Source organism: Cynocephalus volans, chromosome 10 (assembly GCF_027409185.1).
Source record: "Cynocephalus volans isolate mCynVol1 chromosome 10, mCynVol1.pri, whole genome shotgun sequence".
In the NCBI taxonomy this organism is placed as follows: domain Eukaryota; kingdom Metazoa; phylum Chordata; class Mammalia; order Dermoptera; family Cynocephalidae; genus Cynocephalus; species Cynocephalus volans.
This window is the reverse complement of record NC_084469.1, coordinates 30,973,948-30,993,842: the sequence shown is the minus strand read 5'-3', so window position 1 is coordinate 30,993,842 and position 19,895 is coordinate 30,973,948. Positions and strand designations below refer to the sequence as shown.

Here is a 19,895-nt window from a genome sequence, read left to right as displayed (position 1 = left end):
GCCTCAGTGAAAACATGCTGTACTTGGCAAGGGCCACATCCATGGGAATGTCTGGGAGCACCTTCACTGCCATTAGGGCTGGGAGCCTGAGGTGTGTGGCCTCCTGGGTATGACTGGAGTCCTTAAGTGCCACCAACTGCCCTTGTGTAACCTAGCTTCAGCTCCCATCCAGGAGGGGCCTCATGGACACTGGGGGTTTGTGGGAAACACGCCTATCCCCGAAGATTCTTAAGAGCACTCACTGTATCACAGCCAGGGAGGCAACCCCAAATGTTTCCAGGGGACAATATCTGTCCAGATGGGGTAAGCCAGAGAGCACCTGGCCCTCTGCCTGCCGCCTCTGGGAAGGTGCTGCCATTCCCAGACCCCCCTAACACTGCCAAATCAGATTTTTACAGAAAAGCTGAGAATTTTAAATCTTTCCTATTTAAAAAGTGTGGCACCATCCTGAAGTGCATCAAAACCCAGCAGGACCCTAAGATAATATCAAGGTTGGGAACAGAAACCAGACGGAGCCTTGGCGAGACCTTGCACCTGGCTCCTTGCTCAGAGCCTCCACAGCTCACATCCCCCTCTCCCTCCTGCTTTTCACTCCCCACATTCCATTCCCTCAGCCCCCTCTTAAAAAACCCCTCCGTAAATCTGAGTCTTAGAGATGGCTTTAGTCTGGCCATTTTCTTTCAGGTTTACTGAAGGGTTAGCCTAACATCTCCTCAGGTCACTGGTGTTCCTGAATAAAAGCTGACTTCCTGTTCCACCACTCAAAAAAAAAAAAAAAAGTGTGGCACCCAATAACACACTTTATAAAAATCACTGGAAAGCCCAAAGAAAACAGGTCTGTGGGCAGGGCCAGGGTGCATTCTCTGCTCTGGAGAATTAAGACCTTAAATTCTTTGATTGACAACTGGATAGAGGAAGAATGTGAAGAGTAAGACCCCCACTGCTCGGCTCCCTGTGGTGGCGTGCCCTGAAAAACCTCACCAGCCCCTGCTCACATCCACAGCTTGAGTGGTGTGCCTGGTAATGGCGGAGGCATGGTACCTGTGAGACCTACCTGGCCCAAGTGGGCAGGAGTCTCACACTAGCCAGGAAGGCACCCCCAATGAAGTGTGGGGTCAGCATGCAGTTACCTCGGGTCAGTGAGCTTCACAACCCTACTCGTTTCCTTATATGAGGCGAACAAGGCTGTCTCCCTAAGAGACGACTTGGCTCTGAAGGCTAACACACCTGCCTTCTGCACCTAGCAAGTGCGCAGAATGTGCAGAAAGGAGACAAGTCAGGTTTCAATTACAGATACAGGCCCCTCACCCTGATCTTGTAGTAAAAAAGTCAGAGTGGATTGACAAACTCAAGGCATGTACAAGGCACGTCCTGGGACCCTCCCCTCCTGCCATAGGAAGGACAGTGGCTTGGGGTGGGGGAGGAGGTTTGAGATCAGGGTTGGGCCCATAAGGATTGTGTGAGGTGATCTCCAGCTCTTATCTGAGTCTCAGGTACGGGCCTGGGGAAAGGGAGGGCAGGTGGCCTTCCCTCCCCTCTGGGGGGAGCTACTCTCACCATTTGGCAGGTTGAACAGGCCTCTAAGGCACAGACTGGTGGAGAGGGAGTGTGTATGTGTCTCCTTCGCTCCAGATGCTAGGTAGAGACAGCTGGGGGTGCTCAGATGGGTCCCCATCTGACTCTGGGAAAGTGGAGTTGGAGGGAGGGCAGAAGTAAGCAAGCCACTTCCAAAACACCCCTCCAGAAAATCTGAAAGGAGTTAGTGTGATCACCTGACTTTTTGTGATAAAGCTCCAGAGGGTGTTGGGCATGAGTCTTGTTCAGAACTCTGGTGGGCACCTCAGGCCTCCAAAATTCTCTTTCCCAGGCCCTGGCCTGGGTCACCTGTTACTGCAGTCGTGGAAGTTGAGTTACATAGAACAAGTGAGTGTCAGGAATGCGGCCTTCAGAGAAGGGACCCCAGGTCTAACCCCAAAGTCCTAGCCCCTCCGCCACCAGCACCAGCACTTCTGAGTCCACTGGCCCCAGCACCTGGCTGCTCGGTCTCTGGGAACACAGCAGTGACAGCAAAGTACCCTTGGCTCTCCGGCTGCAAGGTCAGCCCTTCAAGCTGCTCCCAGAAACACTGGTTGGTTGGGACAAGGCCTTCGGCTGCAAGCTCAGCGCCCAGTCCTGCCTGAGATGGCTGCCAGAACCTGTGCGTGCTGCCTGAAGCCTTAAAGAAAAGAGAGACGGCGGCATCAAAGATGTCTGGCCAGCGAGGCCCAGGAGGGGCTGAGACCTTGGGGAGGTTGGGAGGGGTTGCTAGAGGTCTGGCTTTCAGTCTCGGAGCAGAGTCAGGTGTCTGTCCCAGAGGGAGCTTCCTCCCTGGCCCAGGAGGGGTCTGGGCTGTGGATGAAGGCAGGTGGGTTCGAGTTAAGGCATTTGGCCCTGAGGAAAAGAGCGTTTCTCCCTTGCACGCCAGACTTCATCTCTGGCCTTCATGGGTGGAGCCTTCCCCACCAGGACACAGGGCCTGGGCTGTTTACACTGGGTCCCTGGGTGCTAGTTCAGCTGGTCGTACCCTGGTTTCTTTCTGTACAAACAGAAGTGCTGGATGAAGAAGACAATATCGAAGAAGATGGAGAAGATGCCGAGTCCAAACTTGGTTGGGTCCCCGAAGATCAGTGTCCACTGGTCTGTTAATAGCCAGAGAGGACAGAATTGGCTTTAGGTTGGCAGCTTCTGAAGCAGCTGGAGCCTGTGGGGCTGTGGGTGGTGGGGATCCCCATCTGCCCAGAACCCCACAGGTCCTCCAGCTGTGAAGGCCCCTAGGTGAGTCTCTCTTTGGGGGCTGGGATTGGCTTGGGTTCCCAGGCTGCAGGGCTGGGTCTGGGGGGTGTAGCCCTGGCTGGGGGACCCAGAAAGTCTGGCCCACCCTGTGCCTCCAGCCCACGGGGCAGGGCATGGGCAGCATGCTGGCTGACTCACCGTTGTTGTAGGATTGCAGGAACATCTGCAGGAGGCTGAAGCTGCCCCCAGTGAAGTCCAGGAGCACATTGCCAATGCTCCAGCCCTCGGTGCTTTTGTAGTAAAAGTTCATGTAGGCCTGGGCCAGAGAGACAGACGGAGGGCGGTGAGGGGGCTGGGCAGCTGCCTCACTTGCCTTGTGACCACCACTCCAAACAAGAGCGGCTCTAATTCCTCCCACTCATGTGCCCAGGCCTCAGCTCCAAGGAATGCAGTGACCTTTGGGCTCTGACAAGCCTCAGCCAAGGAACAGTTTGGGTGGTCCTGTGGGTCTCATCTGCAAAATGGCAAGCAATGCCCCCTCCCACCCTGCACCTCACAGCTCCAGGGGCAGGAGGGGCAGATGCTGCCTTCCTCATCTTCTCCATCTCTCCCCGGGGACAAAGCCCTATTCCAGTTTCCCAGCAACCTTGATGCTTCTCACCTCCTACCTTCTCCCCGGACTTGGTCCTGACTTCAGCTTGTGCCTTAGAACACTGGCTGGGAGCCTGCCCTCCTGGTTTGGAACCCCAGCTCCACCATGGGCGTGTTACTGAGTCCTCGTAGCCTTAGGTTCCCCAAGTGTAGGGTGGAATGAACTGGATGCCAGGCCTCACCCTGAGCTTCTTAGGTCTGGGGGTGATCCGCTCGGACACTCCCCTCTTCCTGCTGCCTGTGCCCACATACTTCCTCCAAAACCATAGAGCCCTCTGGGTTTCTGACTGCTGCAATCTCTCCTTCTACCACCCAGGAAGGAGGTCTCAGTCTCTTTGGTGGTCTGCTCCCATCAGCCCCAGCCTCGTCTATATTTACTGCCACCTCTCCAATCTCAGACCATTCCCAGCATCTCTAACCCGGCTCCTGCCTCCCAGCTTTCCCAGCCCAAGGTTTCTCACACTCAGGGACTGAGGTCCCATTTTCCTGAAGACCATCTCTACTCAGAAGCCCTCACAGGCCCCCCATGGCCTGGCCCTAGCTTCATTCTCTGCCCAAGCCTTCATGCAGACTGCCCTGGACTGGAACAACCCCCTCTCTTGTCCACATGATTAAGTCCTGCTGATCCTTAAGGGTCAGGCCTGCCTCCTGGCCAAACACTCTCCTTCCTGAGCCCACCAAGCACAAGGCTGCCAGTGCTGGGGAAGCTGAAAAGGGGCTTCTCTGTTAGGAATGGGGTGAGTTACAGGAGGCCCTAGATTCACGGGTGGAAGTCTGCAGTCGGCAGCTTCACACTCCACCCTGTCCCAGGCCATTCGGCTATGGGGGAAGCCGTGTTTGACTGTAACCCCCTGGATCTGGATAGTACTTGTGGGAGGGCGCTGAGGAACCCCAAGGAGAACATCTTTGCACAGGAAGGGGTCGCGGTGGAGGGCTCCCTCGTCCCACCTAATCATTCCCGAATCTCTTGCTGCTGCTCCTCAGGGATGTGTGTTGTCATGGTAATGGGGGCAGCACTGAAGTCAGGAGAGACTGCAATGTGGGCAAGGGGAATGGCCCACCCAACCCCTGGAGGGGAGCATGGAGTCCTGGAGGCCTCCCCTGGCTTCCTCATGGGACTCTGGCTGCAGGGAAGAGTGGGCAGTGGTACTGATGGCTTTCTGCCAGTCCTGCCTCTGCTGGACTCAGTGGCTTCCATGGTGGCATCCCATCCTCGTCTCCCTGCCCCTGCAGAGGCTGTCCTACGGGAGCAGGGCCTGGGCTCTGAACCTCGCAACTCTCATGTTAGCAGCCGTGCAGGAAGGCCCTGAAATACCTGTGGAAAATACTTGACCAGCGTGACAGCCAGCTTGATGTAGGAGAAGCAGAAGAGAAACTGCAGCCACGTGGTCGCGCCGACTGCAGCCACAATCATGGTGACAAATGCAAAGAGCCACGAGAGCACCAGGAAGCCGATGGCAGGCCACGACACACGCTGGCTGCCTCGCTGGGGACGAGACGAGACAGGGGTGGGGGATGCAGATGGGGCACAGAGACCACTCAGGAGGGGACAGGGTGGGACTGGGAAGAGGGGTGGAGGGTGGGCTGAAAGGGAGGGCATGGAAGCTGACCCTGGCGTCAGAGCAGCCTGGGCGAGGGAGGCCTGTGCTGGGGCTGTGGCCTGGGAAAGGGAGGGGTGGGGACAGATCCCAGAGATCATCGGGCTCCATCTGGGTCATGGAATGTGGGCTGGGACGAGGCACCAGGCCTCCAAGTGTTGGGGGTCACATCCCCAGCACGAACCACACCTTTTTGCCATCAGGGTCTCCTGTTCAGTCCATCTCCCAGCTCCCATCCACTTTTTGTTCCCACTTTGCAGAAATGGGTGCCTTTCAGAGCTCATTCAGGAGTGAAGGGTGCCAGGGAGGTAAATTCTAGCCCTGCCTTCCCAGGACCCACTCCCGCTGTGGGCCTCCTTTACCCGAGCTTCATGGCAAAGGGAAAGAAAACCTAGAAAGTTCATGAAGGTGGGGCCCAAACAGCCCCCTCCTGGCCTGCAGAGTCTGACGGAGCTCCCAGAAGAGGTGGCACAACCATAGGGGAGGGGGCCCATGTCACAGCAGGGGTGTCCTGAAACAGCCCTGAGCCCAGGCCCCCCAGCCAGGCACTTGAGACCCGCCTGACCCCTCGGCCTCCAAGGGGCTGCCCCACCCTGTCCCTCTTCCCCTTCGCTGCGCTGGGCCTCGACTATCCCTGGCGGGGTCCAGGGCTCCATCGTACCTCCATGAGCTGCCCGGGCACCCCTCCCACACAGCTCTCGGCCTGCTGGATTGTCACTGCCTCTCTCTGTGTCCCCCACCCCAGACTTGGAGGTCCGTGGGGGCTTGGACTCCCAGGGTGTTCCCTGTGCCCCGCTCAGGGCCTAGCCCACTCTTCAGGCCCTGGGAAGCAGATGCTGAATGCACGCTCACATTTCCTCTCTGGGGGTCTACGCATCTGTAGGATGGCAGGTAGGAGTGACAGGTGGGACGTGGGTGGGTGGTGGCAGGGTGGCCTGATCTCTCACCTCATACAGGCAGCACTGCACGATGATGATCAGAGTGAGGACGACCGCGTGCAGGCTGAAGAAGACGTCATTGCTGTCCACAGGGTTCACTCCATTGGGAGATTTGAGGAGAAACTGCTCCTGTTTGGGGGTGGGGAGAAGCTGAGTGGTGAGGGGCAGCCAGGGCACTGAGCAGTTGCGGGGGCCGTGGCGAGCGCAGTGCCTACCTTGATGTAGGGCACCCAGAGGAGGCCGATGTTGAACACGCTGTAGGCCATGAAGCCCGTCAGGTTCAGGGCCACGAAGTCGAAGCTCAGACCAACAACACTGTGTAGGGTGAAGGAGACAAAGCAGGGCAGGGGGTGAGGCCTGGGACTACTGGGGGAGTGGGAGGGGACAGAACTCCCAGCACATGGGGAAGGAGGGCTCAGCCCACCTCCAGGAGAGCACTGTCCTTAGGTCCCTCTTGATAGAACAATCGATGCCATCCACTCCCTGCCCTCTTAAGAGCTGGTTCCCTCCTTCCCTCTCTCCCTCCTGAGATTTCTCCTGCTCCTCAAGTTTGGCCCCAGAGGGAAGTCTGGGGACCTGCTGCACAAGAAGCATCTCCCTCCTTGGCTGTCTGCTGGGCAGCCCCCCGAGAGGCCCACGTGGCCAGGGTGACTGCAGGAGAGCTTGCGTCCTTTGTGCACAAAGACACAACCCCAGGCCCTCTTTGTCTTTAATCTCCAAGGCTACATGGATAATCTCCAAGGATACATGACTTGCCCCTAAGTCTTCTAGGGCTGTACTGTCCAAGAGCAGGCAGACTTTCCCGCATCCAGCCCATTCTCCACTTAGCTGAGAAGCCCACTTTGTTGCTTTCCCAGGGAGGGGTTGAACTGGGCAAGGAACCAGATGCCCAGCCCTGGAAGTCCTGCCCAGGCTCTTAGGGCTTCCCCCTCAGGACAGCTTTCTCAACAGGGCAGGTGGAGAGAAGAGCAGAGGGGGAGGTGTGAAGCCCCTGCCTGCAGCCTCGCTGGGACGTCCCGTTCTCAGCCCAAGTGCAGCTGCACACAAAGCTCAGCGCGTTACCTTTTCCGCTTCCAGTTCTCAATCACCTGAGGGTAGAATGAGATGGACCAGGCCACAAAGTAGATCCAGCCAGTCACCTGGCATATGACATCAACGATGTTGCTGTAGATCACCAAGAAGCGTATCCTTGGGCTAGAAAGGAATTTGGGGACAGATGAGCTGAGGCTGGGCTTCTGAAGAGAACCCTGCGTGCCCGGCACTGCCTCCCTCCTCCGCATGCAGGGCCCACGCAGGCTGGGGCAGCCTACCCAGTCTGGTTGGAATGATTTCCTTGCAGATAAGTGGTAACTTGTCCAACATTGTGAGACGTCACTTGAAAAGAGGAATTTGTCACTCTGGGAGGCACCACCACCTGGTAGGAAGATGAAATCAATCCGATGCCATGTACAGTTATCAAGGACCTCACTGAGTGTCTGGCTCCAGGCCACACACTAGGGGATGGAGGGCCAGATCACACCCAAGAGCTTACTGACCAAAGGGACAACCAACCAACTTGTGCCCCCTACATCTCTGTGTCAGACTTTCTGAGTGGAGTTATGGCCTTGTCCTTAGGCCCTGCACTGGCTTATCTCAGAGGGAAGGTAGGATGCTCTTGTGTCCACCTTACAGGGTTGCTATGAATGACATAATGTCCATAAAGCCCACACTACAGAGCCTGGCACACAGCAAGCTGTAAGGGTCATCACGACCACACTAGGACAACTACAAATTCCTCTACTGCCACTATTATCAGGAGGCTCCTCAGTATCCACAAAAGTCCATCTGCCTCATGCCCAGCCTGGCTGCCCAGTGATGAAACAGAAGAGATGCATACACCAGAACATTCTCTCCCTCATTTCTGCCCAATACTTATCAAAAGCTCTGCTCCAAGTACTTGGAGGCCTTCCTGCAACATCTCACCTTCCAATCATTCCCCTTGATACTCTCAAATCCCCCCAGAGTGGCAGGCAGCAGGTTGTTATCTTTACTGAACCAAACTGTCCCCTGTCCCCATCCTGTCTGCTCCCTAGATAATTCTTGAGAGTTTCTCCCTTCATCCGTATTGCAGGTACCATAAAGATGTGGCTCATTAGACTACAGTGGCATCTTAATGAGGACCCCTGAAACACTGCTTCTTTGGTCTTAGCACCAGAAATCAGAGGGCTTTGGCAGAACAATTGAAATGATGTTAGTGGCTACTGCAAAGCCTAGAGTCCAATATGGTCCATGTCTTACAAGCTATGTCTTCATGACATGCACCACTCTTGGCTCTTTTATTTTCCCATCACCTCAATTCTTTCTTCTAATAGAGTTTCCTTGCAATGTTGTTTGCATATTTGTAAGTGGTCACTAAATCCCTTCTGGAAATAGGGAGGGAGAAAACCAATCAATCAGAAATCAGTCAATACAAGGCAGAATGAAATGATAACAATTGCTACTTTTTATTGAGTGTCTTCTATGTGCCCGGTACAATCCTGGACATTAGATACTTGCTACTGCTTTTGATCCTTATCACACTGTCAAGTAGACATTATCAACCCCACACCTACAAATGAAGAAACTGCTCTGTGTTGGGGGAAGTACCTTACCCCAGGCTCACCGGCCAGGCTCTTGGACCACCTGACTCCCAAGTTCTAACCAATGGTTTCCAGTGTCACAGATAGTGGGTGAGAGTGGTCAGAGCTGGGAGGGGAGTGAGGCATGAGCCTAAAAGGGTGGGTTGGTGCCTATAAAGGTCATCTTATACAAGTTTGTTTGACTCCCACTGTTAAATTTTTTAAAAAATTGAACTATAACATCACACATCACAGCTTAATGAAATGTCTACAGGCTGAATGCATCCAATTCCCAGACCAAGAAATGGAATGTTTCCAACACCCAGAAACCCTGTTCTGCTCTTGTCCAGTCTCCCCTGACCCTGAGGGTAACTGCTGCCCTGACCAACATCATAGATTTGTTTTACATACAAGGAATCGTACAGTCTGGGCTTTTGTGTGTCAAGCTTCTTTTGCTTAACACATTATGCTGGACTTTCACCTATTTTTAAGTGATGATATTTTCACTTGGATGTTTGGCCCTAACCCAAGTGGCATTCATTCCTTTAAGAGTTTAAATTTGTTCAGTGGGGCAAATCAGACCTCAGAGGGCTGTGAGCCAGAACCTGCTGCTGGAACCGTTGGCTTTCCTTGCCCTGCCTGCTGGCCTTGCACCTTGCGCAGCAGGGCAGCTGTAAGAAATGGTGCAGCCTGTGAGGTACGTGTCCACCCAGGGACGAGATTTGCCTTTTATACAGGTCCCTTTAGCTGGATGCTCTGAGACTCTTCTCTCAGTAATGTTATATTTTTCAGACTGCAGATTCCAAACTCTTGAGACTGATCGTGTTTCACCGCTGTTTGATGTATAATTGACAAATATTGGAAATATTTACAGGCATATGTACGATGTGATGTTTCATACATGTATACATTGTGAAATGATTAAATCAAGCGACTTAACATATCCATCACTTCACATACTTATTTTTTTGTGGTGGGAACATTTAAGATCTAATCTCTTAGCAATATTCAAGCATACAGTACATTCTTATTAACTATGGTCACCAGAAGTTACTCATCCTAACTGACTTGCATTCATCTTGTTTGTTTTTTTAAATCCTTATTTTTCCTCTGAGCTGCTGCTACCTTTATGGATTGTTTTTGTCCAGTTGAATGGTGACTGGCTCAAATCCTTTGTAAGGTGGAAGCAGGGTACACACAAATAGATAAATGCATAAAGCTATGAGTAATTATTACTGATACAGCAGACAGCCTCTGGTACTGGCTTTTGGAAATAGTGTCTCAGAACAGCACTTCACAAACTTTATTTTTTTTTCTTATAATCAAAAATTAAAAAATTTTTTTTATCTTCATATTCAAGTTGTAGTATGAGTTAAGTTTTGTGATCCTTTTATATAACAAAGATAAAATTTCTAGCATAAAAATAAATTATTGTAGATAGCCACTATAAACTAGAGTTAGCAAAATAAGGCACTGTGGAAAAGTGAAATCTCAGATGGAGTTTAAAGGATGGTGTGATATAAATAGGCAAAGATATGGAAACAATGAGCAAAAGAGAAACAACAGAAATAAATGTAGCATCTATAAGAGATGAAACACAGCCTTGTCCAGCAAGGGCAACAGTTGTGAGTTGAGTAAGAGGTAAGTCTAGCCAATTTCTGAAGGTCCTTGAATGCAAGTGGGGAGAATTAAAAGCAGTAGGGATCCAGAGGGGAATGACATAGAGAAGGTGGCACTTTAGGAGGACCAGTGTGATAGCAGGATGGCCTGGAGATCTGGAGACAGATATGAGAGGAAGTGGTCCTTGCTAGAGTAGGAGCAATGGAAATAGAAAAAAAAAAAAGAACAGCTCCAAGAAAAATATGGAATGAAAAACTGTCAGAAATTAGCCATTCACAGAACACATGGTATGAAGAATCCTTCGAGGACCATAGCAAATGTCGCCTCAGAACAGCGCTTCACAAACTTTAATGTGGCCTCAGATCCTCTGAGGATCTTGCAGATTTTGGATCAGTTGGTCTGGGACGGGGCCTGAGATTCTGCATTTCTAAAAGGCTTTTAAGCAAGGCCAGTGCTGCTGGTCCACGAATGCCCTTCGTGCTGCCAGGTCTTAGGAAGCCACCCGAAAAGCATCTACATTCTCAGAACCACTTTTTCTCAGATTTCTCACTAACACCTTCTTAATTTCATGTACATGGCACAAAACACTCATCCCCAAAGACACCAACAAAGCCCAAATCATAGATTTCTAGAACAAAGGAACAGGGGCAGCCGAGGTGACCTGTTTCCACAAGCTCTTAATCAAAATGTGTGGTGTTACCCAGCATTTCTCTACCCATCAGTTAAGATTTGTTACTTACTTCATCAGGGAGCTCAAGTATAGTAATATTTTTTGAACGAAATGTGATTTTAAAAGTGATCACCAAGGTTGCATTTAATGGATGCCTGTGGAAGACAAGAGTCTGATTATTGCAGAGAAGTGGGACGGTGTGAGATCTCCACCAACCCTCTGGGTTTCACATTGGGCCTTCATTCCTCAAGCAGTTAGGGCTAGGAGGTGCTACGTGCTCAACCCTGCAGAGCAGAGAGGTGGAATCCCTGCTCCTTAGGTGTTTTCTATCTTTTTCAGGAGACTAGATTTCCCTTTGGGGTGGGGAGAAAATGGGAGAAGGTAGCAAACTGGCTGTGAGAGACCAGAGGAGCAGCTGGAGGGGGACGGGAGGTGAGCAAGCTTTCCAGAGGGTCAGCCGTGAGCAGGAATTTGTGTGAAGGTCAGATTGCCTGAGGAGGTGAGGGCCTTCTGGACGGTACAAGGAGGGAGCAGTGTGTCCCCGGAAAGCCAGCAGATGTTTCTGACTGGGTAAGTTGGACATGCTGGCTGGGGCAGCTGGGGGATCCTCACATCTGGGCCTAGAGGCCTGGAGTTCACTTGGAAGGCAGCAGGAAGCCACTCACTCAAGTTGGATTCTGGAGAAGGGAGGGTTTTGGTAAGAGGCTGACATGTGAGATTTACAAGGTGTTGATGTACAGAGATGGCAGGAATTGGGGCTGGAATGACAGGCCCGCTTGGGGGCCTTGGAACCAAAGCTTTGGTGTGATGTCACACCCCCAAGAGAGGCAGGGAAAGGGGAGAGGAATATAGAGAAAAGGACAGGGTTCCAGATCTTCATTTCAGTGAATCCTCAAGGCTGGGAGGCGAGAGCAGGATGAAGCAGCTAAGGGAACAGAAGAGGTGGGCTCTCTGGCACAGTCTGGACTAGGACGAGACCCTCATGCCTAAAACAGCAGACGTCAGCAAGAAAGACTCTCAGACAAAGGCTAAGCATGAGCATCACATGAGCGGGATCCACTCGATGCGGTCACTTCTGCTTTTTGGAAGCAACTTCAGAAGGGTTGACCATCAGCTCAGCTCCTTGCCCCTTGACCTTCAGGGCTCTCCTCAAATATTTAGTTTGGGAAGGACTACTTGGAAGACTGGCATAGACTGCTGGTCACTCTTCTCAGCTGGGGAAGGGCTCATTCATGCCTCTGGGGAGAAGCGGCCCTTCCTCATCCTCCCAGGAGAAGCAAGGACTCAGTGGGGGGTCAGACTTTGGGTGCTCGCTCTGCAGCCGGGGCTAGCACCACTTCTTTCTATGGCTTGTCTTGCAGTTAAGAGGCAAGAACCTCACGTCTGAAATATGAACTGACTGAGCCAGGGCTCAGCCCTGACCCAGCTGTGGGGTCTGCGTGGGGCTGAGGACAGAGCCGGGCCTGGCAACTTACCAAAGGGTGATGCTGACATCAGTGGAGCTGCCATTTTCCAGCTTCACAACGGGAGGAACAGTGAGGCTGATGGTCGATTCTGGAAGGACCCAAATAAGTGACGAGTCATCAGGTCAGAGAGCTCAGGCCCATGAACAGACACTGGGACAAGGCCCCTGACATTAGACCTCACGAGCTCTGACTCACTGATGACAGCCCCTGATTTCTAGGGGAAGACACAGAGTGACTGAGAGGCTACGTGGTAGGACCGGAAAGCAGCCCTCTTTATGCTTCTTACCCATCTGCCGCCAGACAGGGACAGAGGACATAGCCTGAGCTGGACACGCTGTAGCTCTGTAGCCTCCCCCTCCCACTCCATGGACAGGCTCTGAGGGACTGCGACTGCGTTGCCCAGAGATAGTTGGAGAACTATGGAGCCCAGAAACTATCACAAAGGAATCCAAGCCATGATCTGGGCTCCTTCTGCCCAGACCCCTCTAAGGCAGAAGATGAAGAATTGATATCTGAAGTTGTAGATGCTCGGGTTGGAAGGAAACTTGAGTTACCCAATTCAGCCTCCTCTGTTTGATTCCCCTTCTCAGTACTCCCACCTGGTAGTTTCTCTTCCTCTGCCTGGACACCTTCAGGGATAGTAACCTCCTCTCTTCCAGGGGACACGGCCAGCCTGAAACTTGTACTCCTGGGCCCAGCTCTGCTACCTGGAACATCTCAGACCATGTCTGAGCTGCCTTCTAATACCAGCTCTCCCCATGTGAATGCAGATTGAGGCTCTGTCCTAAGTCTGTAAGTCCCCTAGGCTGAGACTCAGTCTCCAGCCCCCTCCCTTCCCACTGGGTCCCTCAGAGCACGGTGTCCCCACCCCGGCCCTTGCAGAGGCCAAGCTACTCAGAGCAGAGTAGGATGGTCCCCTCCTTACGTGTGGCCTGAGGGCCAGGAAGCAGCTTTGACAACTCTGCCCTTCTCTTTCACACTCACTGCTGTGACATCAATCTGAGGTTCTGTTATGGGCTTGCACAGCTGTGGTAGGGCAGGACTTACTGTCCCTGCCTGTTATATTTTACCTAGAGCTGAAGACCACACCAGATAAACAAGTCCCAGAACAAGCCACTGCTCAGGATAGATAGGGATGCTGAAAATGATGCCAGGCAGTCATCATACCTCTTGGTCCCCAGGGCTTGGCTGGGATGGTGGTCAGGGTGAGGAGGAGAGCCACATGGCCTTAGCTCTTCCACAGTCTTTGCATTTTAAAAGTGGGTAGTGAACTCTTAAAGAACCAGATCAGAGAATGTTTATTTCCCCCTCACTTAGCACCACAGAAGACGGCAGCACTCAGCAATTGAGACACTGGGCTCCAAAGTCACACAATTCCATCCTGGCTCTGACATTTCGTAGCTGTGTGACCACGGGTAACATATTTAACCTCTCTGAGCCTCTATTTCCTTACCTATAAAATAGAGACAATAACAAGACCTATCTCACAGGGCCAATGTGAAGATAAAATTTAGCAGTGTTTGTAACATGCTTTCCATATGGCCTGTGTGCTAAATAATTGTTGGTAACTATTATTATCTTCATGTAATAATTGCAGGACATTTTTAGCCCAAGATGGGAGGCAGTTAGGAAGGTGGCATCTTATCCTGGGAAAGCACATTTGCTCTGGGGTTGAAGCCTCTGTACACCACATCAGAATGATCAAATGGGTTATAATGGGATCACCCCAAGTTTCCCCCAAAGAGAGTCTGTTTTTTTTGTTTTTTGTTTTTAATCTAATGCTTGTTGTCACCTCTCCCACTCTGCAACCCCCCATGCCAGCCACTCTGCTATACTTTTCATTTTTCTTTGTTTTTGGTGGCTGGCCAATGCAGGGATCCAAACCCTTGACACTGGTGTTATAACACCATGCTCTAACCAACTAAGCTAACCAGCCACCCCACTCTGCTCTACTCTTAACTTCCATTTACTAATTATTACAACAGTGGGAGGTAGGTATTACTATTCCTATCTTAGACATAAGAAAACTGAGAATTCCAGGAGGAAAGGTGTCTTGCCCACACAGCTCAAAGATGGCAGGAGCAGGATTGAAACCTGGGCCTGTCTGCTCCAAAGCCCAGCTTCTTGCCACTAGACTGCACTGCCTCAAGACTGCACCCGAAGAAGTTCAAAGACAAAAACTTTAAAGGCCAATCAGCTCGCCTAAGGTCTTCAATGGACCACCCCAAAGCAAAGAGAAGGAAGGCACAGCAGGAGGAGGCCGGAAGTCCCATTCCAGTTACTTGATTTTACAGTAGTGTCCACTCTTCTTTTGTAATGACATTCAGGAAGGAGGCAGAGCAATGCATATGTAATGAAGTAGGGATCCTATGCTGGTCCTAGCTTTGTTACTTTCCAGCTCTGTGACTTTCGGGAAGGTTTCTACCCTCTCTAGACCTCAGTTTCCCTCTGCATAATTGGCATGGTGGTAGCTGGATTTTCTCTTCTTTCATAGGGGAATGCATTAGTTTACTAATGGAGCTAAGGTCATGGGTTCAGATCCCCGTACTGGCCAGCTGCCAAAAACCAAAACAAAACAAAAGGTGCTTTAAAGTGTGTGCGTGTGTGCGCGCGCACACACACACACACACACTCTGGCCTTAGTCCCTGAGAATATGATCCAGTAGAGCTGGAGCGGGGCTCTGGCTTCTATATTGAGAAACACTGGGTTCTGGGGTCTCAAGGACCTTTCATTTCTCAGAAAGTTCTTATCCACAAGTGTAACTGCAAAGTAACGTGCCTGACTGTTTAACAAACCTAGAAGAGATGATCAGATGACCACTGTTTCCTCAGAGATTCAAGAGGCCAGATAACTGCAGTGGTGCAGCCACTGTGCGTGGCTCTTGGGAAACTTCTGCAACGTGTAGTTTGTACTAGATCCACCTGAAATCTTAGGGATTTTAAGATGTATGTGATTTTTTTTTTTTTTTTTGTCGTTTTTTTCGTGACCGGCACTCAGCCAGTGAGTGCACTGGTCATTCCCATATAGGATCTGAACCCGCGGCGGGAGCATCGCTGCGCTCCCAGCGCCGCACTCTACCGAGTGCGCCACGGGCTCAGCCCAAGATGTATGTGATTTTTGACAACAGCCAAGCTGATGATTAAAATAATGGGCCTGGCACTCCTGGAGTGTAAACACAGCTATTCATGGAAAGAATTCCAGAACTGTTTTGGGCAGAGGGAGAACTGCTAGGATGATGCAGACCTCAAAGGGCCTGCTCCAAAGATCAGTCCTCCTACAAAGACGTGCACGCCCTGACACCAGCCTGCCTTCTGTGGGGCCTGAGCCCTGCTGGGGCTGCTGCACCCTGTTTCTCAGCCCTTCTCTATGGGAAGGGGATGCCAGGCACACTCCTCACATGTGGCTGTCTCATCTGCCTCCCCTGGGCCTCCAGGACCCACGACTCTTTTTGTGAGGTCCACAGGGCAGGAGCATAGGCCATTCTTTACAGATATTATCCCAGATTGTTGGGGCTCCACAGTTTGATTTCAAGACCCAGTTGTACAGTTTGACTTTAAGAACCAACTGTTCACTTTGTTGATACAGAAAAGATAACAGAAACACAAAGGCAGAAGGCCAATTATTTGTGGAATCATCTGGCTCTTCGTAAAACCCCAGGACCCCAGACCTGGGTCTGTTCCATCATACCAGTAGCCACTTGGCCAAAGGGTGGCAGACACATGGGGTCTGGACAGTATTAAACCCTTGTTGACAAATAGGTCAGGCTACTCACTCCTTGACAGAGTTTGAATGTTACTGTACCCCCAAAACTCATCCCCAATGTGGCAGTGTTGGGAGCTGAGTGATGAATGGATTAATGCTCTCCCTGGGGGCAGGTAGTGAGTGAGATCTCACTCTATTAGTTCCTGCGAGAGCTGGTTGTTTTAAAAAGACCCTGGCATCTCCTCTCTCTCTCTCTCTCTTGCTTCCTCTCGCCATGTGATCTGCTTGTACCTGCCGGCCACTTGCCACTTTTCGCTGTGAGTAGAAGCAGCCTGAGGCCCACGCCAGATGTGGCCATCCCAGAGTTGAGAGCCAAATAAACCTCTGTTCTTTATAAACTACCCAGTCTCAGGTGTCCTGTTGTAGCAACACAAACAGACTAATCCACTCCTATAGCCACGATTTCCCTCTTCACAAAGGTGACAACCCATTTTCTAAACTTACCACATTTCTCTATGAGCTTCAGGGGTGAAAGGATAAAAATAATCAGCCAATTCCTTATCATGTTCCCCGGTTCTCAGAACTATGAAGAAACACAAACAGCAAGAGCATTTCACATTAAGGATGAATCAGCTCAGCTCCCGGTAGACGATGTGCCATCTGGAACCATGGCATGGGACAGCTCATAAAGGACTTTCTCACACCTCTGACCTCACGGGCTTTACATCACAACCTCAGAAAAGGAGCCCTGGAGAGGACCTATCTCTCTTTGATGTATGGGCAAATGGGCTCAGGGCAACTACATGGGTTGTGTAAGGTCCCACCCTGAGGAAATGAACAAAGACTCCATTTTTCCCTCTTCAGCTGCTCTTTGCAACCTAGTTAACAGAAAGAAAGAAGAGTTTCAGTGGCTTGGGGTTCTTTTTTCCCCCCAAAAGTTAAAACTGTGGTCCGATATTTGACTTTGTGAACCTATAAACCTTAAGGAAATTAATTTCATTTCCTGTTCTGGGATAAGAATCTAGAGCTAATGACACCAACTGACTCTTGATTAAGACTTTAATTTGACAACGTCAACTATCCAGGACTGTCAAAGATCACTCACAACGAGAACTCAGGGAGGGATAAGTGCCAGATCAGCCCTGGAACAGCTCACTGGCACAGGGAGGGAGACAGGGTGCTGCACACCCATAATCCCATAGCACAGCAGGTGGCCAGGGGACAAGACTGGACAGGTCAGCATGGATTTCTGGAAACTGGTTTCTACATGCTGCCTCAGTGTTCAATGCTCAGGTCCTTCCACCCCTGACAGCCTCTGAGCGTTCTTGGAAATGGTGGGCAGATCTGGGGGAGGTCTGTAATGGGAACATCTCTGCTCCCACTCTGGTTTCAGTTTCCCCAAAGGCCTTCAGGAGCCTCCTGACACCTCCCCTCTGCCCTCCTCAGGAAGTCTCCCTGACTGCTCCGGACTGACGTCGCCTGCCCCCATCGCCTCCAGGGGCCTCAGCCTGATCTGTTAGGTCTCCTCCCGGGAGCTTTACCACCTGCTGGCACTGATCTCCACACTCTCTGGCCTCCCCTGGAGGTCTTGCCCTTGGTGCTGGATCTCTGTGCTCTCTGCCCTCCACTCTCTGTGCCCTGACCTGCGAGGAATTGCTCTCCTGTGTAGACGGGATGATCACAGGCCTCCCTCTCTCCTGTGCCGCTCTCTGCTCCTCACATCTGCCCTGTGCCTTCAAGGTCAGGATTCAGTTTGTTCCCCAGGGCAGCGGCTGGGGTTTCCTCCAGAAATCAGTTGCAGAATCAGACCTACCCGGCTCTTTTCTCATTCCGCAGAAGCAGAATGTGGACTGAGAAACTCAAAACAATTAGTCAGCAAAAGTCCCCCAGACTCAAAGGCTGAGACAGTCTGGAGGAAAGACACCAGGACAGACAGAAAGACATTGAGAGACAAGTCAATTAAAATGTTAAAAAAAATTGGATTGATAATTATACACAACTAGTGGCTTGTGAAAGCTACAAGAAAGAAATGGAGCATTTCATGACAATGCCCTCTGCCTGGCATGCCCTTCTTCCTTTGTAACTATCTTCCAGGCCTCATTCTGTGGAATATACTAAAAAGCATATGTACTTCACAGGGCCTGGTTTTCCAAAGTCTTGCAGTTTCAAATATTGACCTTGCAAGGACAGGAAATTTTCCTCAGGCTATAAGTCTCTGGTGCAAGATAAGAATTGTGGCACAGCAGGTTGCTGGCTCAAAGACAGACCAGTTGCTGATTGTTATGTAAAGATACTGAGAAATTGCTGTTAAGAAGGAATGTTTGCTAAGATCAAACTGTTGTTGTTAGGACCACTTAATTGCCTTACTGGAATGTCATCTGGCTTGTTTCACTGAAAGTTACCAGCCTATATTGTTAAACTATAACCCCACCTTTGTTCTCTTCCTGTAACTTCCTGGTCTGGAAAATAAATGCAGGAAGAGAACCCCAATTCAGCATTAATTTCCCAAATGGAAGGGATGCCTCTTGCTGGAGGGTCCTGGGGAAGTTACCCACTTCGGGGCTTCTCACTGCTGGGAAGAGATGGGCTTTGAGTAATCCTTTGCATCTCCATCACCCAGGGGAAGTGGGGTGACAAATCCGTGGGGGGCGAAGCAACACAAAGCAACATCATTCAGATGTCACTTGTTTCAAGAAGCCTCTCCCACTCCTATATTCCCCTCCCAGGAGCAAACTGGGGTTAGGGATCTCCTGTGGCAGCTCCTGTCTGCCAGGGTAGTCCTGTCCTCTATTTTATAACCTGGAACTCCCTGGGTCTCCTGCTTCTGGAGAGGTGACACAGATAGTGGCAAGGAAAGTATGCCCTGGAGACAGATGGCACAGGTTTCAACCTGGGCTCTCCCCACTTATTTGTTGTGTGGCCTGGGGGTGCTACTTAACCTTCTCAAGCTTCAATTTCCTAATGGGAAAACAGGGAAGGTGGTAAATACCTCTCAGGATTTAAATGAGATGTAAAGTGTGCATTCTCAACTGGGGCTGTAATTGGCTTTTGTGGGGTGAAAAAAAAAATCTTAAGTATTACAACAGTTTGTGGCCCTTCAAAGGGCCACAGTATATAAATAACTGCAGAATTTATCAGTGGTATTAAAATCTCATGTGGCAGGCAATGGGAAGTGGGGAGGGGGCTGATAAGATAAAAAGGTTGAGAAACAATGATGCACAGTAATTACTACTATTGCCTAGGGCACCTAGCAAGTTCTCGCAAAGCATAGATTGTTATTTTCCTCAAAGTTACTGACAAAGGCAAGGCCCAGGTGTCCTCCCTTCCTCCAGTCTGAAAACCCCGGAGCGCAGAGGGAAGGGTAGCGTCTCGTCCTGCCCAGTACTCAGCTGTCAACAGGAGATCCAGGAATGGTCTTCTCAGCGTCTCTCCTCTCTAAAGCAATCCGCAAACTCCCCGACCCAGATTCAGGTGGGGACTGAGCAGGTGGGCGGGAAGGGGGCTCGGAACAGCACTGGGATAGAGGCACCCGCTCCTCCCCGACAGCCCGGTGTCCCTGCCTCCGCTCACCACCACGCGGGCCCTTGGACCTTGGGGGCTGTCTGGTGTCGCGAAGCCGGGACCGGTGGCAGGGGATGGAACCCGGGCGCGGTTGAGGGGGGCTGGGTCCGCGACAGTCTGTCCCGCCGAAGTGCTGAGACAGTCTCTGGGCCTCAGGGGGTCCGCCTGGGAAATGGGGGGAGGCTGTCCGGGCAGCGCCGGCTCTCACCTGACAGCCTCCCAGGCTCGAGGGACGCAGGAATGTGGCGCCGGGTGCAGCTCCGTAAAGTACCAGGTTCCCCGGGTCGGCTTGACTTTGTGTGAAGGCGGGCCAGGGGTC

The 19,895-nt window shown here is 51.4% G+C and overlaps 1 protein-coding gene across 1 annotated transcript; it reads right to left on the bottom strand.

Moving 5' to 3' along the window:
- Positions 1-769: 769 nt before the first annotated feature.
- Positions 770-19,870, bottom strand: CTNS (cystinosin, lysosomal cystine transporter). The gene is made up of 11 exons (XM_063111944.1): positions 19,785-19,870; positions 16,520-16,598; positions 12,322-12,400; positions 10,917-11,001; positions 7,270-7,373; positions 7,022-7,153; positions 6,175-6,274; positions 5,969-6,088; positions 4,739-4,909; positions 2,971-3,088; positions 770-2,678 (listed from the first exon to the last, which is right to left on the bottom strand). The coding sequence occupies exons 2-11, from the start codon at positions 16,578-16,580 to the stop codon at positions 2,545-2,547; spliced, it is 1,104 nt and encodes a 367-aa protein (XP_062968014.1). The 5' UTR covers positions 16,581-16,598; positions 19,785-19,870; the 3' UTR covers positions 770-2,544.
- Positions 19,871-19,895: the final 25 nt, after the last annotated feature.

What these genes read in the sequence shown, in the direction of transcription:
- CTNS (XM_063111944.1), bottom strand. Translation starts at nt 16,580, where the DNA reads ATGATAAGGAATTGGCTGATTATTTTTATCCTTTCACCCCTGAAGCTC. An exon ending in GAAGCTCATAGAGAAATGTG is followed by an intron (nt 12,401 to 16,519) that starts GTAAGTTTAGAA and finishes GGGTCCTTCCAG; the next exon opens with AATCGACCATCAGCCTCACT. An exon ending in CCTGCAATCCTACAACAACG is followed by an intron (nt 2,679 to 2,970) that starts GTGAGTCAGCCA and finishes GGCTATTAACAG; the next exon opens with ACCAGTGGACACTGATCTTC.